This window comes from Strongylocentrotus purpuratus, unplaced genomic scaffold (genome assembly GCF_000002235.5).
Source record: "Strongylocentrotus purpuratus isolate Spur 01 unplaced genomic scaffold, Spur_5.0 spur5_scaffold_15, whole genome shotgun sequence".
NCBI lineage: Eukaryota > Metazoa > Echinodermata > Echinoidea > Camarodonta > Strongylocentrotidae > Strongylocentrotus > Strongylocentrotus purpuratus.
Genome location: NW_022145600.1, coordinates 10,662,688 through 10,690,677, shown reverse-complemented (window position 1 = coordinate 10,690,677; position 27,990 = coordinate 10,662,688). Strand labels below are relative to the sequence as shown.

At 36.8% G+C, this 27,990-nt stretch overlaps 1 protein-coding gene across 1 annotated transcript; it reads right to left on the bottom strand.

Annotated features, from left to right (window-relative positions):
- Window positions 1-83: 83 nt before the first annotated feature.
- Window positions 84-27,657, bottom strand: LOC594026 (structural maintenance of chromosomes protein 3). Its single transcript, XM_030985548.1, has 30 exons — window positions 27,422-27,657; window positions 24,862-24,937; window positions 24,056-24,094; window positions 22,926-23,065; window positions 22,377-22,456; window positions 21,503-21,581; window positions 20,849-20,966; window positions 20,329-20,443; window positions 19,758-19,818; window positions 19,270-19,350; window positions 18,685-18,849; window positions 18,018-18,139; window positions 17,196-17,340; window positions 16,256-16,428; window positions 15,673-15,772; window positions 14,482-14,642; window positions 12,647-12,788; window positions 11,501-11,651; window positions 10,828-11,047; window positions 9,737-9,894; window positions 8,904-9,019; window positions 7,802-7,876; window positions 6,513-6,621; window positions 5,974-6,134; window positions 5,397-5,627; window positions 4,959-5,123; window positions 4,453-4,524; window positions 4,036-4,213; window positions 2,890-2,996; window positions 84-2,038 (listed from the first exon to the last, which is right to left on the bottom strand). The coding sequence occupies exons 1-30, from the start codon at window positions 27,434-27,436 to the stop codon at window positions 1,967-1,969; spliced, it is 3,627 nt and encodes a 1,208-aa protein (XP_030841408.1). The 5' UTR covers window positions 27,437-27,657; the 3' UTR covers window positions 84-1,966.
- Between the last annotated feature and the right edge of the window lie 333 nt (window positions 27,658-27,990).

The window sequence follows — 27,990 nt, the reverse complement described above, 5'->3', positions numbered from 1 at the left end:
AAACATATTTTATTTTTCATACAAAAAGAAAAATTAAACAATGATGTACACTGGCATTCAAAGGAATAAAAAAGACACAGCCATGACATTTATTAAACAAATGTTGCAATTTAATAACAACTTACCAACATTAGATGACACAAACCGTACAAGATTTCTGATAGAACACCAGCAAAAGCCTTCCAAAAATGAATGATATTCTATGTACAGACACAAAACTTGTAGAATAACACGTGAAGATGAGACACATTTATCACAAAGTATTTCCCTTTAAATGCCTAAAACATCTGTTTCATTTAAAAAGTCAATGGCACTCTGGTTTTGTGCCTATATGCTGGACAATTGTCCAAGTTATCATCCTTGAATTGGCAAAATGTTTAAAGGGTTTTCAATCTCAGTTTGTTCATACCATTCTGAAAAATATATACCGGTGTTGCCAATTTCAAGAAGAAAAAGTAGCCTTAACGTTGTAAAAAGTCCTTTATTGAATGGGTGAACAATTATAGTGCTGCCTCTATTAGCACCACAGCCACTTACAAATCATGGAATTTCAATGGTAAATTGAGATGTGCGGGCTAAATTCAACCAACTAATAAGCCAACTAATGATATATCTACCAGTGGAGATTGAGGAAAATTAGATTTATGGCAGCATCATGAAATTTGTTTTTCTTTCATACTTTCGTTAAGGAGTGACACCCGTAATTACTCAGACATAGCACCATTGCTGTCTCATGGACATAGATAACGATATATGTATCAGTGTGAATTTTGACCAACAGCTCCAAAGATTTTTTTAAAGTAAGTTTAGGATATGAACTCCATTCATATTTTTTGAAACGCTATTCACATTTTTGAAAACTCAATTTATATTTTTGAAAACTCCATTCATATTTTTGAAAGCTTAATTCAAATTTAAAGTCCATTATATTTTGTAATAACTGTTGTCAAGAGCACTGGGAAAACACATGTGTTTATACAATAAATAATATCAGATGCATCAAACTGGAAATTACATTGTACATTGACATGAAAAACACAAACATCTAAAGATTCAATTTAACTCCTACATGAAGGTGATATTTCTTTTCTCCATTTGGGAACCTCGACCAATTCCCTGTGTATTCAATTGTAATTTTCCTTTCCTACACTTGTATCCCTGTTTGATACACAAATGTAATATATCTAGATGAAAAAGGATCTCAAAAAAACTACGCAAAATTCTTCACAAATTTGAAACACAGAATTATATTTACAGAGGAAATGGATAAATCTATACATACCAATAAACTGTAAACGAACAAAAACACTTCTACTTGTACAGACTATTTTGAATAAAAATCGAGGAACATGAGTATATGACGACAATACAAGAATACTCGTTACTTATTTCACTTGGTACATCAAAGGAAAAGACTAGAACTTTCTGATTTATACTGCTTTAAGAATTTCTCTTCTTGTATGGGTGCATGTTGTAGCAAAAGATTGATTTAAATAATCAAATCCTACATGAAAATCCTGAATATTCATTATTATTGCCCACTATCTTGAGTTTCAAGGAGCAATTAAAATGCTTCAAACATGCTTATTCATGGAATGTCTCATCAGAATCATTTATCTCTATAAAAGTTGTTTGTTGTGTTGCTACAATAAAAAGCATATTTCCTTATTTGACATTTGACATTAGTTGTAGATAAATGTTTCTTGAGCTATCAATGTAATTTAATTTGTTACCACAATAATGTGAATACACATGAATTTAACAGGATAATGTTCTGAAGTTTCAGAAACATCTGAAACAACAAGTTTTCATATTTACAGCATTTTGTTTATTTTTTACAAGTGAATGCTACAACCCAATCTTAAAAATTACCCCTATGAAAAATTGGAGCAACCCATAAGAGAGCTAAATGTCTATGTACAGGATATGTGATGTTTTGAGTCTGCAGGAAAAATCCATTCAGAGATTAGGTGTGGGCAACATCATCTTCTAGGAAATCTTGAGCTTGGTCCTTGCTGATGACATCGATGTGACTCACCTATTGAGAAAATTGAACCAGAGAAATGAATAACATTTCACACTGCATAGTCTGCGATTCACTTCTTCGACATGTATAAAACATAATAAAATTTCACAATTTCTCTATAATACATACTTTTTGGAGATCAAATTATGATCAAACTGATCAGAGGATAATTCATTATGAACATCTCACAACAAACTGAGTTACATCATGATAAATAAAGGGAAATCAAACATCTGATGCATACTGAATTGATATTGGGCCATACGCATATAACGTAGCAATTGCTGAAATTTTTTTGCATAAAATGAACTTTTGCTAGTTCATATAAGTATTTCCTTTGTTGTTTTCAAGCCCTCGTCATATCTCAGCTGCAAAGGGCCAGCTAATGACGTATTCACCATACACAATGCCTATGGTTCCTGTGGGGGGGGGGGGGCCTTTCATAAAGCTGAGCGTAAAGTTACGCATGATTTTACGAATGACTTGAATATGAAGAGCTAAATGGGATCCTGAAATCCTTTTAACTGTATAAGCTAAAGTTGAAATATTTAGATATAGATTAATCTTATCATTGTTAACAAAACATTTTAATGCAAAGTTAAGTTTTGGCTACAATTTAATTGAGATTTTGGGAAATACAGTCACACTTTGTTAAAATGTCAGGAAAAACTTTGGGCATCCTATCTGGCTCTTCATATTCAAATCATTTGTAAAGTTATTTGTAACGTTATGCACAGCTTTATGAAACACCCCCCAGGTATTGTGCATAGTAAATACAAGATCAGCTGGCCCAGTGCAGCTAAGGTGCTCTCAAACATAACTGTGGAATGTCCTTAGGTGATACACAGAAGGAATAAGCTCACCTTATTCCTAAACTTGACACCGTAGAACTTGTCAGCCGATTCCAGCAACTCCGGCCTGAAGGTGGTTGTGATGAACTGAGCGTTGGCTGCAAGCTCATGGATCATGTCTGTGAGATGAGAAGAGAAGAGAAGAGAAATAGCTGAAGGAAGTCCAATTTTGACAGTTGGAGGTGAAGGTCATTCAAACCAAATCTGTATGTATTATTAAGTTATGGCTAATGCACAAGTTTGATATGACATGATACATATGGTTCAACTATGGAAATTTTCAATTTCTTTGTAACTCTTGCACATGAATATGTATACAACATCAACTGTTTAATTGTTGTTATTTTGTTACCCACTTGAATACATTTGTAACATTGTGTTATGTTGTTAATAAATTCAAATTCAAATTATTTCAAATCAAATTCACTTGACTCTCAATCTAAGGGTTAGGGGTTTGACTCCAAGCCTGGCACTATAATCCTTTGGCAGACATCAATCCATATTTGCCCCACTCTACCCAGGTATATATGGGGACAAGGCAATTGCTGGTGTTATAATAATTTAAGAGACTTCTGGAAGAACAGCATTGATGCTGATCAGGCTCCCAAGGTAAACAAATTATTCTTAGTATTATTACACAATACTTTAAGACACCTGAAGATTTAAACGGCACATTTCCATGAGTTTAGCGACTGCAGAATTTCGTTGCATTCCCTAGAAAAATCCAAGGAGCTCATAATATCACTATGTTCCTATACACACCATCAGATTATTCTGTATCTTCCCTTCAGAAGTGAGTTGATTAAAGTGTTTAGCTTTCCAACAAGAAAGAAAAACAAACCCAAGTCATACCCTCCAATGTTTTTGTATGTACTGCTCATAGAAAAAGAATACACAGGAGCCAACAATTCCTATTTTGGAAGAGTGATTCCCGTTTTGGGGGGTTCGAACTAGTTTCATAAACCTTGTGATACTCTCTTTTTCTGAAATCTTCTGTTTCAAAGCATACAAAAACAATGTATTTCTACTTTTTCTTTAATGGTCCCATTTCTTTTTTTGAGGAAAGTTGGCAGAAATGCCAATGTATCAATATTTCAGAGCAAAAAGCTAGGAGAAAAAAACTCCTGGTAATTATTACAAAAAGGAAGGATCTCTTACCTGCCACTGCTTTCCTATGCATGGCATCAAGGGCAGAGTCGATCTCATCGAAGAGGTAGAAAGGGGCGGGGTCACATTTCTGGATGGCAAAGATGAGCGTCAGGGCGACGAGTGACTTCTGACCTCCGGACAGCTGCTGCATCTCACGAGTCTCACCGGCCTTACCAGAAAATGATACCTAAAAGAATGACAGCCACAGAAGGTATGGTTATAAATGTAAAGACCATGAACAGACCTATATTGGTATTTTGCACATTTGTCATTTATGTTATGGGTCCATCAACTTCTCTCAAGCCATCATCTTTATCGGTTGCTAATGATCCAGTACACTTCTCAATGTATATATATATATATATTGTTTGTGATTTTTTTTAATGAAATAATACATTGAATTGAATCGAATTGAACATGTCCTACCTTGATGCCCACTCCTGTGAACTGTTCTACCAATGGAATTCCACTTGAACCTGATGCTCCTTCATTCTCCAACTACAAAAAAGACATACAACATAACAACACTTGTTAATAATAATAATAACAATAATAATAATAACAATAATCTTGTTTATCCGGGGAAGCCTCATAAGCTTCAATGCCATTCTTCCTGAAGGTCCTGCACTCATTATTTCCCCAGCGATTGCCACGCATTTAAGCCTGGGTGGAGACTGGCATATGTGGAGTAATGACTCGCCAAAGGACATTAGTCCCGGGCTGGGATTCGAACCCTCAACCCTCGGATTGGGAGTCGAATAAATGAACCACTATACCATGACGACACCTACCACTTGCTAATCTAGCTCTAGCACAACAATTGTATGTTTTAAAGTATGCACTGCCCTACGGAAGAACAGTCCATGGCCTGAGGTAGGCCTCTGTGCTTAAAAAATAAATGAAATGAAATAAATGAAGCTTTGATTTCTCACCTCCTGGGAGGTTTCATAGTCTCCCTTCTTCATGACTAGTGTGGCCTTGCCTCCAGGCACCAGCTTCTCAAAGACCTCACTGAAGTACTTGGACACCTGCTTGAAGGTCAGCTGGATGGCTTCGTACTTACGCAGCTCCAGGACGTTCATCAGATCAGTGATGGCCTGTAGATAAAAGGGGGATTGATCCAATTATTAACCCTTCTTGTCCCACCAAGATTTAGAAAAGTTCTGTCACGAATGAACTTTCAAGCATCATAACGATCACTTAAACAGATCCGTGCTAACTCTGACCAGGGGACAACTCGCCCCAGCTGCAAAAGCAGTCATTTTTTTACATTTTACCTTGTGATCCGCAGTCCGGGGACATATCCACTCGTCCATGACACCTCTATGATATTAGCAGGATGGGCATGAAAACCAAACAAGTTTACTTACAGCATGGCCATTGTCCAACTCATCCTTGCGTTTGATGAGTTTCTCCTTCTGATCAGAAAAGTTGACGAACTGGTCGAGGGCCTTCTTGTTGACGTGGCTGTACTTCTTGAGCTCCTGGTTGCACTGTTCAAGTTTCCTGAAGAGCGCCTTGAGGGAGAGATGGGTGTACTTCTCAAAGGCATCGCTCGGAAGGGAACCAAGCTCACGGATCTTACGCATGCACTCCTCTTTCTGCGACATAACAGGAATAACGAAATATGAAATAAGAAATGTGTTGTTTGTATCAAGTGTAGAGGCATGTGTGCAAACTTTAGACAGAAGACAAAGACCAGCTAAAAAGCTGCAGTCATCTTGCGCAAGGCAATCCTTCCAGCACTCATTGGATTGATGCTATGGAAAGCCGATTGGTATTTATACTACATGTATTTTTCTATTTTTTTTATATCTAAAAAAAGAATGTATTCCCTCAAATCGGAACGTTCCGTTTTTCTTGGTTGTAAAAACTTCAAACACGGAACGGTTAGAAACGGAATGGTTGGCAAGTGTGCTATAATTGTTACGCTTTCTTTGTTCCTACCTTCTTGAGTAACAAGCTCTGTTTGTTGGTCATCTTCTCCAGCATCTTAGCATCATCCTGGATCTTATCACCAAACTCTCTCTCCTTGCTCTTCCATTCCTCCAGGTCACCTTGCTTACTGCTCTGCTCTCTGTTCAACCCTTCCAGCTGACCCTCAATGTCTAGGAAGGATTAGAGAACAATGAATAATTGCTTCATCGGTTCATCATAGTGACTAAAGTCGAAGAACAAAACCAGGGTCAATCAATATTCAATACACCCCAACTTGATACAAGAAATATATTTTGACAAGATATTAATCTACATTTGCCACACTCCACCCAGGTGAGGTAAATGGGTACCCGGTAGGAAGAAATTCCTTGAATACTTGAGCGCCTTTCATGGTAGCTCGGCTCAAGCTGGGGTAATAACATGATTGCAGGACCCTCAGGGAGAATAGTATTGATACTGATGAGGCTACCCAGGGTAAACAAGACTTATTATTATTATTATTACCAAAACTTGTTCAACTATGGGATGGTTAGTTGTTTTTTTCTCACCTTCTAGCCTCGACTTATTGGTATCAATAGCAGTATCAGCTGTCTGCATCTCCATCGTATTATTCTCAAGCTTCTGACGGCGATCCTCAATCGAGATTTCTTGAAGTTCCTGCCAGGAATCACATCAAATTGATATTAAAAATATTTGTCTTTAATTATTTAAAAAACGAAATATATAATGTATGTATGACCAGTTTGAAAGCGCATGGATTTGTTAGAAAACTATCCAGACTAACCCATAATCTGAGAGAGAGAGAGATATAAAAGATACATTTCTTCTTAACAAATACTTGTCAAAGAGAAGATCATCTTCCTAATTTATTATTAAGTAAAGTGAAGGATAGATTTAACAGAATAAAATTCAATTCTCTTGTTGGGTGTTTTCTCAGGTACGAACCCCAATAGGAATGGAGTGGTTGATGGCTACATTTCTTATGACTAAAGAGACCAAACCTTCACCGATGGACTCTTGCAATTTTTGGAAAGGAAAAACTTGGTTATCCCTGAAAATGCCAAGTTATTAAGGCCATCTCACAGCTCAAAGGATTCCACCCATCTCCAGAACTCAGCCATTGAGCAACAAAATATCTTGAAGTTTTGCTTGTAAATAAAGAAACTCGGTACAAATATAAATATGGAGTTTCGTTTTCATCCCATTGTCCTAAATTTGGTGTCGAAAGATGCGCTACTCTCAGGGCTTAAATTCATAAAAGCATGGGCTAGAAAAATATTCTCAGTTAAAATTGCAGAAAAATGAGAGGGGAGGGTGGAATCCCCCCCCCCCCCCCCCCCACCCAACCCCTGGCCCTGAAGTTGAGATAAGCTTTCTGATAATATATACGTAACTTTGAAACCAATTGGCTAAAACGTCTCCAAACAAAGTATATATCTACAGTAGGCTTGTGGGTGCACCATGTGAGAGAGAGGGAGGACTGCCCACATGGAACGTCGAGCCACTCCCGCCACTCATCCTCTCCAAGCGCTATAGTTCTCCAAAGAATTATAAGATAAGAGAGATAACCAACAGTCTTTTTCAAGACTATACCAACAGTCCTTTTCAGGACTATAAACCCTCAAGAAAGATTACTGAGAGTCCTTTTCAGGACTCCTCAATCCTCCCTCTCTCTCACATGGTGCACCTGCAAGCCTACTGTATATCTACATCACCATGCAAGCCGATACTTACAAGCATCATCTAAAGTATATATCATAAAGTATCCTTTCCCCAAGAGCAATGCAGAAAAGAAAAAGGTATATAAAAGGAGAGATGGAAAGAGAGCCAGACTGACCTGCATGAGCTGTTCACGTTTCCTATTGAGATTGCCGGAGAGGTAGTTCTCTATCTTGTTCTTCTGTCCTTCAAGCTGCGGGGAGAAAATAATTTGGTATAACAACAAATCATCATAATGGAATTAGATAATTGCGTAAAGGCATAGTTTAACAACGTTAAATCTGAGATGCACAGCCCTACGTGTTATCAGTGTCTGTGATATGCTGTAATATTGAAGCCCAAAAATAATTGCGCTTCAAAATGACCAAGAAGTGCTTCAAAAAAGTAAAAATTGACTGTATGTTATGAAAACCGTTAAGAAAACAAATTTTTATATTTTGATTTCCAATCATAAATATCTTGATAATCAGACAGGCGATTGGCTTGTAAAAGTCATGGGGTTCCTGACTGACCTGAAGGGTTATAATTATCATTGCAGCATGAGCTAAATCCAGGATTTTGTATAAGAATCTGAGACAAAGTTACCCAATCCCTTTAAAATCTGTCTAAAGATTTTTTTTTTTTTTTTTTGGGGGGGGGGGGGGCAGAGCACATTGAGTGATATAATAGAAACATGATTTCAATTTCTGCAGGTTCTAATATCCATGTTTATCAAATATCAGTACAAATTTTGATCCATTAAATTTACAATTCAATATGACCCAAGCGAATATGCTCTTCATATCAGTAATATGTAATTAAATGAAAGTCCACCATGCTGCAACTACAATAAGCAATGACCTGTTGCTGCAATATGCAGTCACTTCTAATTCTATTTCAAAAACATATTGATACATTGATACATAAATGGGTACCTGGCAGGAATTAATTCCTTGAAATGCTAGAGCGCTGTAATGGCAGCCGTGCTAAAGCTAATCGGGAGCACCAGGAGTGTCAAGTCTGACAGACATGAGCACTATACAAGAACCCACTATTATTATTATTATTATTTCATTCAAACACATGAATAATGTAAAAGTTAACTGAAATCACCAGTGATGCTAATATCAAGTGGAAAACTAAATTCATCATATCTTCTGTAATTTCTTCCCCTATATTCAGAGTATTGACTATGACAAAACAAGATCTACTGCCTAATGAAAAAGGAAATATTTGGCTACCTTGACTCTTTCAGCGAGGGCTCTCTTGTTCTGTTGGTTCAAGTCCTTGATCTCATCATTCAAGCCGTCAACCTCCCTCTGATCACCCATGCTAAGCTGTGAAAGTAAATCGGTACCTGCAGGGGAAAAGAACAATAAATGTAACAGCCAAAACATCATTGTGTCTTCTATTATGATATGAACAATTTTATATTCCAATAATTTGGTAAGGATAGACCTTTGGTTCCTTAAAGAAATGTTATTATCAAATTATATGAAATAGCATTCCAGCAGCCTTTTTTCATTAAGAATTTTTTAACATTGTAAATTATTTTTGTAATCAAATTGACATAAAAATTACCTTTAGGATTCCATTTGAACTACATGCATCCCTGAAATATATTGAGCAGATATTGCAACTCTTCCTATACCCAGATTCAGGAAAATTTTGTAGATGCCTCACTAATAATATGGTACATAAGAAAGATGTTGTATTGCCCTTTGTGACCAACCCAAAAATCTCAAAATCTACTGTCAGCTTTTTTAAGAGGTTTTTTTTCTTAACCATATTTTTTGAGAAAAAAATGTATTAAAGCATTCAAAACTGAGAAATATAAGCCCAAAGAGGGAGTTAAATTTTAAATTTTTTTTTTTTTTAAAGATTTCCGACTGACTGGCCAATGTTTGGGCACCTAAAGGGTAATACAACATCTTTTTTTTAGGTTTTACAGAACGTTGTCAGCCCCACTTTTGTGTGTTCATCCCTCAAAAAACATATCTGACAATTTTGAAATTAGTTTGACTAATGTTAAAGCCGAGTATTTGTGCCTCACAAAGAAGCTTGATATGCCTACCAATTTCTTCTTCCAGTGAGGATGCCGTACTACGCATGGCCTCAAGGTTTGTAGCCAGACTCTGAAGACGCCGTTCCTTGGGCGCCATGGACTTCTGGATGACCTGACTCTCCTCTTTCATGATCCTCATGTCACTTCGCATCTTGTCGTAGATGTCCCTAATCAGAATCATAGAAGCAGCAAAGTTACTATCATGATTGCTGTTAATTTTTTTGGGGGTACTATTACTACTATCAATGTTAACATAATTATCATTATTACAAATGTCATAGCTTGAACTGAAGTGACACTGATCCTGAGTTCTGGTAATGAAATCATGTTTTTAGAATTTTTTTGTCAAAGGATATGTTTAGAAGTCAATCTTAATCGTAAAAAAGAAATTACTGCATGCATTGAAACAGCAAAAAAACAGACATGCACATATATCAGAAAGGATCATCAGTCCTGGGGCCCGTTTCACAAAGTCTTTTTTTCAATGACAAATAACAAAAATCAATGACAACTCTGCTGATAACCAATCAGAAGCAAGGATTTCAGTGGCTTATAATAAAAACTGTCATTTGTCACTGATGCCAAGTTTTGTGAAACGCCCCCCAGATATCAATATCTTCCTTAATCTCAAGATGACATGATTTTAAAATATCAATTGCCCTTTTATTTATTTTGACCCTCTGCCTTCAAAACTGAAAGCCAAACACCCTAAAACATAAATCAATTCCTTTGAACTAATCACCAGCTTCAAAAATCATTTGAGAATGCTCCCGTACTCGACTATGCATTTTAACCGGGTGACTCTGGGTATATAATTGGTGCTAATGGATTATTTTGTATACAAATTTCCATATTCCATTGTGTTTTAATTTCTACTGCTATTTTTTTTTTTTTTTATCTACAATACTTATTTTTCCAGGAACCTATAATATACAAGCACTGCTTTTGAATATTACATTCTACTTAATCTTTTTCATAAATTGAGAATCATTGAGACCTGCTCATTTATACTACATGTATTGTATAATTTTTGATTTTTATATGTATGTTTATATTTTTTTGTAAAATGTGGAACAATAAAAGAACAACTTGCAACTTACTTGTTCTTTCTGTTCTTGGTCTCAATCTTCTGCATGTCGCTCATGAGACTGGTGATGTCGACCTCGACCTTCTGGAGCTTGTCCCTCAGCTCCTTGTACTCCTGCTCCTGGTTGCTGAGCCGAGTCCTCAGCTCCACGATGCCGCTCTGCAGCTCCAGACGAGACTTGCGCGTGTCGTAGTAGCCTCCTGTGATGGCTCCCTTGCGACTGACCTGGTCACCTGTGTGTGTGGTAGGAGGGGGAAAAAAGAAAGAGAGTAGAGGAAGGAAAGGATAGGATGAAGAGGAGGAGGAGGAAAGGATGAACAGGAGGAGGAAGAGGAAGAGGAGGAGGAGAAGAAGAAGGAGAATGGGAAGAAGCAGGAGAAGAAGAAGAAAAAAGGAAGTGACAAATAGAGAAAGAAAATAAATCATGAGGGGAAATTTTGATTTTTGGTTTCTGGTTTCAAGTGATAATCAGAGTTTCCCTCAAAAAAATAAGCTTATTGTTTAATAAACTCAGTTTTTCGGTCATTAAACTTAGTATATCAGGATAAACTGAGTTTATCAGACTTATTGGGCATTGGGCTTGCCATATACATACGGATGGACAGACAACCAGAAAATATAATGCCTCCGGCTACTTTGTATAAAAACTTGAAAACCTTGAAGAATGGACGGTATAAGTCACTTACCTTCAAGGGTAACACAATCAAGATTCTGAGTGCGAGAGAAGCTGGTGGCAACCTCAATGTTACGACAGATCAGAGTCTTGCCAAAAACATGCTTGTAGATATTGGCAAGGGTATCCCCATACTCCAGATTAGAGACCATCGGAAGAGCATCCTAAAAGGATAACAAAAGCATCAAAATAAGATTGTTCAGGAGGGAACCAACAGGATATCGGATATTATGTATTTGAGAAGGCAAGTTGGCTCAGTTTGATAAAGAGTCTACCTGTCAAAGAAAAAAAAATTCTTTCCCAAAGTAGCTTTATTATCTAAAATCAAATGTTGGAAATCCACATTAAAGCTGATAATTTGGCAAAACCAAAGTTCAGCATTCTAAACTTTATATCTGATAACTAAATGTACATGACTATGATGGGACATTGAAGAAAGTTGCGATCAATTGCAAATCCCCCAAATCAAGCGTAAGGATTGCGATAAATAACGCCCCATTAGTAAGAGAAAAAGAGAGAGAGAGAGAGAGAGAGAGAGGGAGGGAGGGGGGTGGAGAATAAAAGCTAGATCTAGTTAACTTGATTTAATTGTTAAAACGTTAATCCTAACAAAATCATAGGAAATTTAGGAGACTGGTGGGGCGTTGCAAGAAAGTTGAGTTGCAATTGATTGCAAGTATCAGTTGCAACTTGCAATCAATCGCAACTTTCCTGCAACACCCCATCAGTAAGAGAGAGAGAGAGAGAGGGGGGGGGGGGGAATAAGAGCTAGATCTAGTGAACTTAATTTAATTGTTAAAAATTTAAACCAAACAAAATCCTAGGAAATTTAGGAGACTAGTGGGGCGTTGCAAGAAAGTTGAGTTGCAATCGATTGCAAATATCCAGTTGCAAAATCAATCGCAACTTTCTTGCAACGCCCCATAAGGCCTATAAAAAAAAAAATGTTGTATTGCCCTTTGGGACTGAAAAAGGTCGTTTTGTTTTTTAAACTGTTTTTTTTTAGAGAAAAAATGTATTAAAGCATTAAAACTGAGAAATATCTGCCCAAAGAGGGAGTTAAAAAAAAAAGAAGAGATTTTCGACCTACTGACACATGTTATGGCACCTAAAGGGCAATACAACATCTTTTTTGTTTAGGCCTAAGATTTGGACTTACTGGTGATTCAGGGTAGATAGTATCCCTGACTTCTAGACGGTTAAGAGGCATAAAGGTGACTTCACCAGCCATCTTATGTTTGTTCATCTCGGAGAGAATCTTCGTACTGATCGTATCGGTATCCACAATATGGTAAAACAATCTATAGAAAGAGATAATGGTTTGGAATAGCGTAAGGAGAGGGGAACTTCAAAACAAAAGCAAAATACTCGAAGGGAATCCAACAAAAATTGGCAAAGCAGACTGGTGAAATTCTGAACGAAATCAGACAAAACAATGAGAACGTCACAATTTGACACTTTACCATGCTTCCTAAAGCCTTGAGTAGAGAAAAAATATGTCAGTCTTGGGCTGTGTCAGGAGCGTTTTTAAGTAGATTTACTATAGAGTACCTAAGCTGTGACATCATAAAAATCTATTTCTCAATTTAAACTTCATTTTTCGAAAGAGCATCAAAAATAATGTCAAAATGTTGAATTGAATTGAATATGTTAAGTATTGGCTGAGATATGACCATCTGAATAAATAGATTTCAATAGGAAATCACTGTCATTTTGCTCTGGTTCATTATGTTATGCACAATAGCAAAATAACAGTGGGTTTCTTTTGATAATAAATTCATTCGGATGGACATATCTCAGCCAATACTTAACATATTCAATTGGTTTTCAACATTAGGAAATAAATTTTGATGCTCTTTCGGAAAATGAAGTTCAAACTTGGAAACTCTAAAAATAGTTTGTTGATGACGTCACACTTGACCACGCTAGGATTGACATGGGTTTGTGTCTGCTAACTAGGTATCTTGCACAATGATATCTTGCTATGTCCAGGAATACCCCCACTTTGGTTTATGATTGAATTTAATTGTTTCTTCATCGTGAAGAGAATATTTCCATCTGTACTATATTATAAGAAATATTATGAAATTCAGTGTTTCTTCCAACGAGTACATATGAAAAAAGGTTACAATGGATTAATAATAATAATAATAGTAATAAAGATAGATTTATTGAGCGCATAAAAAACCAAAGTTTCTCTATGCGCTTTACAAAGTAAAAAACAATCAAGTACAAGTATATTTAAATAGTTACAAATTAAGAACGAAATATAAAGACCTTAAACTAAAGACATGTAGCTAAGAGAATTCATTAATGGAAATTCTTTATTTTTCTTTGTTTGATGTCCGATCAGATTTACTTCTTATGAACCCTTTCTCTCTAAAAATAATAATAATATCATTTATATAGCACTTACTACTAATATTTGTAAACATTGTCCTATCATTACCCCAGTATTAGCCAAGCTACCCTGAATAATGCACTCTGGCATTCAAGGAAGCTCTTCCAACCAGCTACCCATTTATACCAACTTAGAGGCAAATGGAGATTAATGCCTCTCTATATATCCTCCAGAAAGTAAAACCTAATTTCTTTGGGCATCTACTTTTAAAGGCATCGTTTAACAATGTTGATCTGAAATGCATGGCCCTACGTGTTATTAGTGTCTGTGATATGGTGTAACTTTGAAGCCCTAAAAAAAATTGCGCTTCAAAATTATCATGAATGATTCAAAGAAGTAAAAAATCTTTGAGTGACCGGTTTTCCCATACTCATTTCCCCCATAGGCTGTTGTTATATAAACCGTCAGGAAAACAAATTTTTAAATTTTGATTTCCAATCATAAATGTCTTGATAATCATACAGGCGATCGGCTTGTCAAAGCCATGGGATTCCTGACTGACCTAAAGATTTATAATTATCATTGCAGCGTGAGCTAAATCCAGGATTTTGTTTCACAATCTGAGACAAAGTTACCCAATCCCTTTAACTGACCTGCTGCCAGCAGTGACCTCCACACAGGTGTTAAAGCGAGATGCGCAGGAGAAGTTCTCGATCAAGACGCCGTGGTAACCTTCCTGGACTTCTGGATGGATGTTCTTCTCGCGGAAGTTGTCCAGGACTCGCTTGATGCTGTCGATACCTCGAAGGACAGCCTGGAAGAGAATGAGATTCAAATTAGAATAACCAGGGGGGTGTTTCACAAAGATCCTAAGCCAAACTTAACTCTAAGTTGGACTTAAACATTATGGAGAGCAATTTGTAGCCTTAAAATGAAATATATTCAAAAGCAAAATTTCAAATATTTTAGACTTTTCATCAATTCCACATGAAGAACATGAAATTTCATTGATAATAGAAAATATGAATGATTTACATCAACATTCTATGCATTTTGAAATAACTTTTACAAAATATTTTCATAGATGCTAAAGGCTTTTCATAATTGCTAAGTCCAACTTAGGACCATTGTGAAACACTCCCCCGGACTTAAAGTAATGGGCAGTTCTAACATATTAAACATGGACTTGACATTCAAAACAGTTTAGGGTTATTTAAGACAGTTTTAAGCAAAATTGAGAGTCCTGAAACAAATTTCAGATGCATTTGATTATCAGTGACATACAAAGCAAATTTCACGGTATATACCGAATGTACTTCACTCCTACTGATATATCACTCAAAGTGAAGAGCTTATTGAGCTCTTCTGTTTGATAACAAATTTATCACAGTGGCACACAAAGTTACTGATGTTCACAGTGCTGAGCGAACTACAATGTCTTTCACATCCTACCACATACCCATTTAACACTTGGGTGGAGAATGGCAAATTTGGATAAATGTTTTGCCAAGGACTGAAGTGCCAGACTGGGATTCGAACCCTAAGCCCTTGAATTGAGAGTCAAGCAACATACCAGTTCGTAGATACAATCTGTGCATGCACAGATAAAGGTCACTTGTACAAAATTGTAAAACTCACCGAGACTAATGCATGCACCTGTGATATATTCCATTGAATACAGGTGGAAGTAATCCTTTCAAGAGGGCAAACAAAGAATCACCTCCATGACTTTAGCTGTGACTATTCCAAAATGCACAAAGTGGGATTATCTATTTTTTAAAAGATCTGTGGATATTTGGGGTCATCGAACCACTACAATACCACCATGTTGAATATGTACATACCTTTCCTATCATAGATCGGAGGGTTTGTTCCTTCTTGTGCAGTTCTTCTCTGGTCGTAGCAATCTCTTGCTGAATGCTGTTCTCCTGTCTCCATAGAGCACTGAATGAAACATATCACAGAGAGCATATAAACATGTTATATAAGGTCAGACCAGTGAACTTCTACACTTAAGTATCTGCTGGATAACACCCCTCCCTAACGATTGCGAAGAAACCCCATCCACCAAGGACAATTAGCCTTGCCACAACTGTTACGATATGCTATATCCGAATATCCGGTATCCATCATAGTTGAATAAACTTCTTAGACTACACTAAGCTACGCGTCTTCTGTGTTCTTCTTTATCTTGGCTACCAAAACAATCCAGTTTACCGACTCTCTATTATCCTGAGTAATATACAAAAAATTCAGATGTCAACACTATCCAATCTCAACACAAGGTTCTGATGATTGTAATATTGTGTTGTTTTTTTTCTGGTGTTTTATCATTAGCAACAGCTTTTAGTACAGATCACTCGATCATTCTGCTTAGCTATTCAGCAGTGACAAAGGAAATACACATGGTTGAAATTTACGCCTTACTTGCGCTCATTTTGGAGGTCATCCTTGCGTTTCTTGAGGTCATAATGGCTTCTGTTGGAGCCTTCCACCGTGTCCTTCATCTGCTCAATGTCAATGTTCAGTTTGGCCATCCTTCCCTCCAGATCTTCGTTCTTACGGATGTCAGATGTGATGTCATCACGCAGCCTTGAGATCTGGTTGCATCAATAATGCTTTTGTAAATATCTTATTTTTATTCAGATTCCTACTGGGACCTACAGAATACAAGCTTTGCTTTTTAGTAGATCCCCCACTTTATTTAGCTTTTTCAATGTATTTATCATACTTATGATTGTATCTTTTGTCACAACTATTACCATGTACATTACCATGTACTTAAAAGGCATGTATATCTGACAATTTCAATTGAATGCCAAAGATAGTTGTCAATTCTATTCATTTATATGATTGATATTGAATTGAACTGTATTGAATTAATCTGGTTTGTTGACTAAAAACATACATTAAAAAGAGCAGCAACAAGGTTGAAACAAATTTGATTAACAAAAGGGAAAGAGTTACACTATAAATACAGTACTTACATTAAAAAATGATTCATAAAATACAGTAATATACAAAATAAGAATAGCACTGCATGATACAATTAACATGGAAATGAAAAGGACAGGGCCGAGGAGATAAAGATCGAAATAGAAGAAAGTGATGTAATCGTAATAATTTTTGCACATTCATATTTCCATAAACATGAGAGTTAGTCAGGTGTTCAAAATTAAGGATCTAGGCGTTTTACGTTGTATAAACAAATGAGTATGTTCATTACAGGAGCCTTTTTATGCACTAATATCGTACTCAGCATGATGGCTTTAGATGATAGATGCATACAGCCTCAACTCTAGTCTTGATAGATTGTATAATGAACTCAATCGCTTGCATCATTTGTACAATATTAACTTGTTCGTACCTGTTCCTCTTTGTCCTTGATGGATTTGTTAAGAGCTTTGAGTTCTTTGCGGATCCATTTGTCCCTATCGTCTCGGGTGGTGAATTGGTTGCCCCGACCCTGCTTGGCAAACAGCTCCGTACGACGCTGCTCACATTGCTGTAATCTGGAAGTAGAGAGAAGCGATTTTCATTCCCATCCAATCCAATCTATAACCCCGGTGCACCCTTTAAGATCTGAATATGATCCGATTTAGGAAGAATTTGCGCTGGCATTTGATATATGAAGATTCCAACATGTACAATCTTAAAGACAGAGGATCTGAATGGTCAAATGATAAATAAAATCTACATTTCAGGGACGTTCATGCTAGATGATTAGACAGATTTGTACATGTCAAAGAAATGGCAGCTGCATGCAACAAAGGACTTGCTTGTATTCACTGAGCTCTGTTTAAGATATATAGAAATGTGATGCGTATTCTACTTTACGTCAACATGTTTTAAAAAGCAGCAGTTTTGCTGCAACATATCTGTAGGAGCCTTTAGGTTGTAGAGTCAAACCTGCTTTAGTGACCACCTGTCTACAAAGACCACATATTTCATTTCCCTTGAAAATGGTTTATCATTGAAACATGTACTAAAGGAACCTGTCTACACAGACCACGTTTTGTGTTTCCCTTCAGCGGTCACAAGCCACAATAGGGACTTTTAGATTTGCGTGGACTGATACGTGCGACGTCCATTCAAGGCAGTGCATTAAAAGGACGTCGATCGTAGCAATCCACGTTGTCGTTGTGCAAATCTTAAAGTCCCTAATCATCACAGCTAGCTAGACACCCACCTGGCTGTGCACTGCTCTTCCTCCCGTTGAAGATCCTCATAGCGTGGCATGATAGCTTCCAGCTCTCCTTGCTTACCACTGATCTCTGTGTCTAACTTCTCCATCTGGACCTCAATGGTACCCTAATAGAGATCACATAAATGACGTCAACTCAATGTGGCGTAATCTTGACAAAATCACAAAGTGTAAGTACTTTTAGGAGAATAAGATAAAGAAAATTAAAAATCCTCAAAATCAAAAGTTTTCTCTAGTCGTATAAACTATAAGGAGCTGCCGTTTTTAAAATGTATTTCTTTTTCATTGACGTTACTAACTGCAATAAGATAACTGCAAGGAAACCTTTCCTTTAAAAATGTAGATAATACTACAGGTTTTTCTTTAGTACCTGTATTGCTTTTATAACGCAGTTGAAAAACAGAGAACATCATAAGAAATATTTCTCTGTATTCACTTAAATTGTTTATCTTGCTTTCTAAAACACATTAACATAAAAAGATGCACAAACGCAACCAATATCATTTGCAAGTAGAAATGTCATGCAGTTTCTTTTAGAACAATGTAGCTTTAAAACCAAAATGTCATTGATGCCAATATCAAGAACATGTGATCAATTTAGCCCTTTGAAAAATCCTGACGGGAAAATATAAAATGAGAGTATATTATTCACCTTGGCATCCACATCCCCCTTGACTTCTTCCTGCAGGTCTTTGACGGATAACTCTAGCTTGGCACGTCGCTTGATCAGATCTTGTCTCTCATTGGTCAGGTGATCTCTCTCCTCATTGGCCGTTCTCAAGCGACCTTTCAACTCTCGAAGCTCCTTGTTGATCGTCTACAACAAAATTAGCAGTGAATAAAATTGATGGTTAAGACTTTCTGTTTTTTTTTTCTTTCTATTTTTAATTATCCTGCCATCTGCTGCTCACAATGTCCTAATATGTTGACAGCAATGTCCCACAATGCATCACCAATCGCATGACATGCGCATGATGATGTTTGGGTACAGGAACCGAAAATCCCTCCATGTACGCTTTCACCGAAAGAGGGCACGATCACAAATACATACAGTATCTGTAAAATACCCAGCCTTTTAAGCTAAACAGCCTAAAAATAATAAGTATTCATTTCTATAGCTTGGGAGAATTCAAGCTCAGAATACTGTTTCCAATTCTAATTTCTCTGGTATTTTCAGGATTACATCTCACCTTACAAAATACCTGGAAAATAGAAATACTTTCTGTAAGATTTTTACCTTGATTCTCTTTGATGCCTCCTCCTGTGCATCTCTGATGTGTTTAGTCATCTCTCCACTATTCTCACGTTTGTTGGCAAGCTAAATAGGAATGAATACAGCAAAAATATTACAGAGCTGCCAACCTTCCAAAGCAATCAGGAATCTCTCAGGGTAAAAATTAAGCAAAAGTAGGAACACATTGTATTTTGTATAGAACTTTATATAGAAGTTTTCAGGGGGGAAAGGGATCTAAGGTTCATAACATGATTTTGGAGGCCTATATGCTTTCTGGTGCAATCTGGTAATCTGATCAATATGTTTTTAACACATTTTATGAATATTTCATAAATACTTTAGTTTAGAAGGAATGTCAACCTGTTGCGAATTTATCAAACTAGTACAATAAAACTTAAAACCTGTCACTATTACATGTTTTAACTCCTTGTGGACCGACCCGAGTGATACGAGAATGAACCATGTTCTGAGATTTTCTTCTCATGACTTACATCTTCAAGCTTCTTCCTGGTGTCCATGAGTTCCTGGTTATGAATGGTGTACTCGAGGGATCTAAGAAGAAAAAGAGAGAAAACAGCATGTTAATACTCGTACATCATTCACGTTTCCGAAACAGACAGTATGCACTAACTCCACAAGCTCCATTATGGGATACCATATCATATCAATGTCTCTTCTAAATTAAAGTATTTGTTTGTCTGACATTGCAACCTGAAAAGATAACAATTAATCCTTTGCCAAATTATATATAAAACAGGTCATCAAGATTTTCTCATCCTTGTTTTGTTGTAATGTTTTACTATGTGCTGAAGGAACCGTATGTCACAGGCCATTTGTGCCCCCCCCCCCCCCACCAAAATCCACCACTAATGGTTACAGAGTTACATTAATACTTTACAAAAAGTTGTGATTCATATCAATCAACTGTTTATAAAAGGAATCAATTTCAAAGTTGTGATTTTTTTTTGATTTTTTTTTTTTTTTTTGGGGGGGGGACTTGCGATTAATTTGCATCGATCGCAACTCTTTATCAAGACGTGTATGGAGGAAAATTATACCAACCTTCTCATTTTATCCCACTTCTGATACTGCTTCAGTTCCTCTTTCTCTTCCTCCAGCGTCTGCAGTCTCTCCTCGATGTACTTTAACAAATCTTGGATTTTCTCCCTCTTACCCTCTATAATAAAGTAAAGATAATAAAAATAAGACCGGTTTCTTCTATAACGCTTTTTATTACCAAGGTCATTGGATTTAATTACTATTCTGTACATTATAGTGCACATTCTTCACTCCCTGGGGAGCATTATAGATAGGGATTTATGCATATTGCATAGAGCTGTGCAAGAATACTCTATTGCTTTCACTCAAACTTATACGTCTCTTCCACCAATTCATTTGATGTGAGTAATACTATGACCCTTCTATGTTGTTTTCAGAAACCATTGCATTTTAGTAGAACAATGCATCATTAGGAGAAAATATTATTTTTGCCAATTTGAAGAACAATAGTGGTCCAATAATTCCCTTAAAAATAACCCTGTACTGAGAGGGATCTTTTTAAAATTCAAGAATAATGACAAACCTGTTTCTTTGAGGATGGTTTGACTCTCCGACTTTCTCTCGTCATAGACTCTGGTCCCAGCCACTTCTCTCAATAGTTTGAGACGCTGCGAGTCAGGGGCTGTAGCCATCTGGTTTATCTATCACAAGAAATGATCACCATCCAATTAAACTTTCATTGAAAATGCATGAAAGAATTATTTCAATCATATTAACTGCAAAACAGGTCAAAAGCTGATAAGAAAATCCCTGAAAAAAAAACACCCACAATATTATTAGAGTTATGTTAAATTCATAATATCCATTTCCAAGTAATACTGTAAACATTACTCCACATAAACTTTGTGTTAAAGGTGGCTTCTGTTGTGGCTGTTGTTGTAATTTCGAAGGGTCCTGAATATATCTGAGAGAAAAAACCTGAGGTAGAATATGGGTTAGACTGTATGAATACTGTATCAGCAGAAAATAGCGTTCAACCTCATGCTTGAATATGAAGCCCATTTTTTGGACGATCTTTATTTCATCAAAGACGTGGTGAGGTTTAAGGAGGTGTTTGGAGTTTGGGCACTAGGTTTGGGTTTTATGTCCTAGTTCTTATTTGTTATGGCAATTACCATGGTTTTACCAAGAAAGGAAGAAACAACCTCCCTCCCAGAGAACCAGCTCGCACCCTTACCTTTCCTTGTTTCACAACATAGTAAGGATTACTCCTGGAAAATCCTGCACTCTCTAGCAAGTTCATCACATCAGTTTTCCTAGGGTAAATAAGATAAATACAATTCAATTCATTTATTTGTTCAACCATCAAAATATGAATACAATCAAAAGAAGTTACAACAAAAATTTAGAAGACCCCGGAGAAAGCAGGGCTTATTATAAAAAGGGGCCACCAAATTGAAATACATAAAAAGATCAACAATACTTACACAAAGGAAATCACCATCAAACATTAATATAAACAAGGAAAAAAGATTAGTACACTTCTTGCAGCGGTAATACAATTTATTTCCAAGAATAAAAAAAAAAGTAGTGGGATGTCTTCTTGTAATCTATTGTGTATGGGAACCAAGTGGCCCCAATGTTAACGCTGATTATATTACCAACAGTATTAATTCTGATATAGCTTTCAATTTAAATCTGTTTATCATTTCAAAACCTCAGACTAGGCCTAAAAAAAAAATGTTGTATTGCCCTTTAGATGCCAAAACATGCATTGGTTGGCCGGATATCTTTTCCTTTTTTTTTTCTTTTCTTTTTTTAACTCCCTCTATAGGCTGATATTTCTCAGTTTTGAATGCTTTAATACATTTTTTTCTCTAAAAAACAGGTTTTAAAAAAAGCCGACTAGATTTCAAGATTTTGGGGTCAGTCGCAAAGGGCAATACAACATCTTTATTTTTAGGCCCTATACATCAACTTGAATGTACTACGTAATCAACCTTTTCATGGTGCTTCCACCAAACAGCTCTTCTCACAATGTCATTGTTTAACAAGCTCTCAACTTTACCTTTAAGTTGTATTGAGCAATAAAAACACGGGTATCAACTTACGTGACCATTTTCTTGTCCAGGAAGTACTGATCTTTCTTGGAGCCGATGACACGACGCAACGTCACCTCCTCTTTCTCAATCTGTACACAAAACACGCACAAACATCTCTTTAATTCTAGGGCCAGGGGATCCCACCACTAAATGGTATTTCCACAATAACTTTGTAGTATTTTTTCTGACCCTGTGCTCGCAGAACGAAGCCCTGAGCATCTTTTTTTACTCCAAATTCATGAACTTCAGACCAAGGGTTATTGTGTTGAATTCGAAAACTTTGCTATACATGATGATATTGCAATCTCTCTATAATAATACACACAATGCCCTAGCACTGTAAAATAACAATGTTTCTGTTTGCAGGAGCTCTTTAAGGAATTGGCATTATAAAAAAAAGCGTGATTTTCTGACAGCAATATTAAAGTATGCTTTTGTTTTCACCAAAGATCTTTTTCAGTTTAACAGAGCTCTTTTGGAGCTTTACTTCTTTTTTTGCTGAATCCTACCTGCCCCCCCCCCCCCCCCCCCTCCTCAAAACCATCCCATGATACTTACAGGAATCCTGTTGTCGCTGTTCTCAAAGATAATCTCAACAAAGGCAGAGATTACCCTCGGGCCAGTACCTTCATGCAAGAGACCCTGGCGCTGCTCTGGCCGAAGATTGTTGAACTCATCGCTGAGAACAAACTGGATGGCTATGTACAAAAGTAAACAATAGTATGTTGAGATTAAATTGCAGTTCATCTAGTGAATAACTAGGTCACTCACAGGAGACAAGGATGGTGGTCTAATAGGCAGGTTGATTCAGTACAGGTTTCAAGAGAAAAAAAGAAAACAAAATGAATGCAACAGACCCTGGCCCTGCTCTGGCAAAGGTTATTGAACCTATCGCTAAAAACAAACTGGATGGCTACATGTATGAACAAGAGTACACAGAAACATCTCAAGGATGAGTGGGGGTTCATTCCAAATGGAGAACCAGTATAATAAAGTCTGCTTAAGGGAAATAACAAAATTGGTCTTTATAGGCGGTCTTCGTAGACAGGTTACCTTTCTATACAGGTGGTCACTCAAGCATATTTGACTGTATCATCAAACCCAAACTGAACTGATCAGATCTGCATGATGAACTTTATAAATCCATTAGCAATTGGCCAAATCAATTACGCTGAACCAGTTACCAGCATTCCGATTTATCCTTTCTCATTTCAAGGCCATACACAATACTAAAAAATTGAAGGTAAAGACCAGTATTGGAAACGCCCCAATTTCAAAAAATGAAATGGAAGCACTTATTACCAATCATGTGAAAGAATATGTTTGAATAATACATGATGATAAAAATGTTGCCGATAAACCGCCTACGATACTAATTGATATATTTGGTAAATTAGTTTATCTATTGGGTGTGAGAGATAAAAACGCATGTGTCGCGCACGTGTACAGTGCTTGTAACTTTATGAAGACTGGGCCAAATTTCTAATCATTTTGATGATTCCAGAACCTTGCAGTACATCTATGCTAGATCACAAATCACAAATTGTCCGTCCAAACAGATATGAAATCAACCACTAACTCACCGCACTATTCATTACCACCCTAAATTTTGTAAGGATGAAGACAAAAAATGGCATAAGTATACTCTGCTTGGGAACATTTGTGTATGTTTCTAATCGCAGACTTACCATAGAAAAAGTTGCTTTTTCCAGATCCATTTCTACCAACTGTAATTTAAAACAAATGAAGACATGTTACATAAGAGAACAAAAGAAAGTTAATTGTCACACACAAAATAAAATGAAACTGCTATGCAAGTACAGATGAATTTTTGTCATCACTATCATCCTCATTATTCATCGTCATCATCATAATCATAGTAGTAACAGTATCATTAATATCATTAGTAATGTGCACTCTATAAGTTTACACCATTATTGTTATTATTATTATTATCATAATTATTATAATTATCCTTGTCATTATTATCAACATCATCATCATCATCATCATCATCATCATCATCATCATCATCATCATCATCATCATCATCATCATCATCATCATCATCATCATCATCATCATCATCATCATCATCATCATCATCATCATCATCATCATCATCATCATCACCATCATCATTATCCAGAACACATACACCTGTAAAAATCTATAATACAGAAAAAAATCACAACCCTTTGTTTTCATTATTCCATGTACATGTGTAGAGTGCTGTAGGATCCAAGGATCCTGACGAAACAATGACACTTCATTGCCATCCAACCTCTTGGCTTGACACATATATATATAATATATCATATCAAAATACAAAAAAAAAACCTCTTAATTTAGTCAAGAAAATACCTCCAGAAAAAGATCAACAATATCGGACTAACATACAATAAAAAGTGCTTAACATCATGATCATTTTGCCAATGACTAGTAGTTGTTTAATAGTTTCATTCCCATACTTGTGAAATAATTTGATACTCACCAACAACATTGTGCTTGGGGCTGAAAGGATCCACAATAGTTTGGTCCCTGTAGGATCGGAACCCTTGTATCGTCACCTAGAAGATAAACAATTAGAAATTAGAATAATGGTGGAAGGTACAATTGAAAACGTTTAATTGACTTACTGTACACAGGGTGGTCCATGGCCATAAACATCTCCTAATACTAACAGTAATTTTGAGTAGTTTGTCTTTTCTGATGTTCAGTTCTGAAGAATATCTATGTATGATAACGTACCTTTGTTTGGGTTTGTTCTGGCATGTATTGCAGCTACAAGTAGCTATGTGTACCTAATGGCTGTTGCACATTCTTCTGTGAGTCTCAAAGCTCTCAAATACAGCTGTACGAAACTCACCAGAATTCAATAAAAATTGGCACTTAAGCGACTAGATAGAAACAGTAAAATCCTTGAAGGGATTTCCCGGATCTGTTATCTACCAGTTCCACAGCAGGCAAGCCTTGTATATTCTCTAGTTTTCGTACCCATCAACTCCATTCCTTCTCCAAATGTGAAAACTAAATAATTTAAAACATGTATCCCACGCCGGCGCTCGCAGTGCGGAAAACTACCTCTGCGGTGATCAGAAATTGGAATATGAATTATTAGACAGAGAGATTGTGTGTGCGCTGCGATATCCAGCTGCATAGATTTAATTATGCGATGAGATACTTTTGAGCTTGCGACTCACACAAAATCGGGTTCTAAATCTGAAAAATACTAGAAATATAGCTCATTTTATGGTACCCATTTTCCTTTACGGACATACGTATGATACTCAATTTTTCAGATTCAGGAAGGGGGACCGCCGATAACATCGCTAAAATGTATTCAAGGAAATATTTTCCATTGCAAATGTGGTTCTTCAGTTACTCTGGCAAGCATGTTATTGGTTAGACCGAAAGCTTCAGTCTCTATATCGTCGGTTGTTCCAAAAAACTACGTCTGGCTCCACTAGACCTTCGGATATAGAGACTGAACGATCGCCTATGCCATCGTACGTTGAAGATACAGTCTACGGGTATACGATAAGACGATACTGCCCTGACGCTAAGTTAAATCCTTTTTTTGTTATAATCACATGCACTATCATTTACAATTCGAATTTAAAATTAAACCACACATGATAAACATTAAGAAAATATGTACCTTGGACCTCTGCATATGAAATCTTCTTCAAAAAAGTGTTATTATCTATTCCACTTGACTGTCTTCAGACGTCAGCCATCTTGAATCAAAGTAATGAATATTCATGCCAAAGTTTTTTAGTCTCCACCCCATTGACCTCATTCATAGACGTGCGCGTACGTGCACGTACATGTACATCACGCTGCTGCTACTCACGTTTGAGTTCTCGTGTTGTCTGCTTCACGTGCGCGCGCTATCCTCGACGTGACGCACGGAGGAGCTAGCCGAGGCGAGGTCATTGAATATTCATTAGCCACCATTTTGATTTTTGTCGGTCAATGCTTGACGTGGGTCATCGAGAAGCAGCCAAAAGCTTGGTAAGTCCTTTTATTTCTGTTATATTTATATTTCGTTGGGAAGGGGGGTAAAAAGGGAACTTTTAGGGACTGACAATTGCCTAGAAAATTACTGCAATTGAAGATAAATGATGTATTTCCCCTTAAGTTTGTGATGTTTGTGGGAGGGGCGTAACGGCTAAAATCTAGCCTTGATATCTTCAACATACGATGGCATAGGCGATCGTTCAGTCTGTATATCCGAAGGTCTAGTGGAGCCAGACGTAGTCTCAGTGGAACAACCGACGATATAGAGACTGAAGCTTTCGGTCTAGTTATTGGTAGACCTACATATGTGTGGGATATGTGATATTAGATCTAAAGTCCTAAACTCTATTATGCAATGTCTTTTAAAGGGATTTTACCATGCATACAACGGACCGGCCGAAAACTGCTGAGGCGAGGGGCCGAAAACCCCCTCCTTTACTTGTTTTGAGAAACGGGACCGCGCCCCATCGATCCCCAGGGCCAGGGGCCAGGTAATTATTTTTAGGATGATCTATCTTAAATCGACTTAGATCTAGTCTAAATCTTAGGTCTAGAATGCCTTGCCCTTGGCGGTGTAATTTTGAATAATTATGTTACATTTGTGTAGCCTACAAATCATGGTGGTTTACAAAACTAGGTTGGTTAAACTAGGTTGAGTTAGGCCTAGAGTCTAGATCCTAGCCCTAGACCTACTCGAGTCGAACTTAGTTTGGTGGCAAATTCACGAAACTGGCAATTCACAATTAGGATCTAGGGTCTAGATCTAGTCCACGAACATGACAAACATGCTTTTTAAATCATACTCAGCTCATCATACTCAGTCAAAACAACCAGATGTAAGGTCCTAAGGAAAATATCTAGATATAATTCACAGCATTGTGACGACTGTTGACCTGTTGGTGTCTCTTTCTTTTCTTTTCTTTTTCTTTCATTTTAATTTATATTCAGCCACTTCATACTGCATGAATGGGACCGAGAGCGCGAGAAATGACCGCTATTCGTGGAAGTTCAAAATTCGAAGTAATAATTACCTGTTTTATGTACATCTTAAAGCTGTCACTTCAGTAATAGATTATTTCAACACATTTAACCTTGATTAGGGAGATGCTCAATCGGCTGTAAGTCCATCCAAAAGGCTCGACGCCTGAAACGCCTATTCAGAAATCGCGAGTTGTCTCAGCCGCTGAAATTCAGCTATTGTCCATTCAATGATCCAATGAAAGCCCGGTCTAGCGGCGTAGAAATTCGCATGAAACTGAACGCTCAGCTTGCAGCTAGCAAGAAAAAAAACTAAACAAAATGGCGCGCTTTGTTCAGGAGGACAAGTCTATTTTTATATAGGGGTATAATACGGGATTGGATTTAAAAGCTTGTCAATTGACAGCTAAGTACACCCAACTTCATACTCATTTTTACCCTAAATTGAATTAAAAACTGGTCATGAGTATATGATGCAAAAATAGTAAGTTCAAATACTGTAAAATATAAGACAAAATCCCTATCTAATATTTTGTTGTTCTTTCATGAATAATAAAATAGGCCACACTGACTTAATTTTGATATGTGTTATTGTACTATTTTGTAGATGGATCGGGGACCG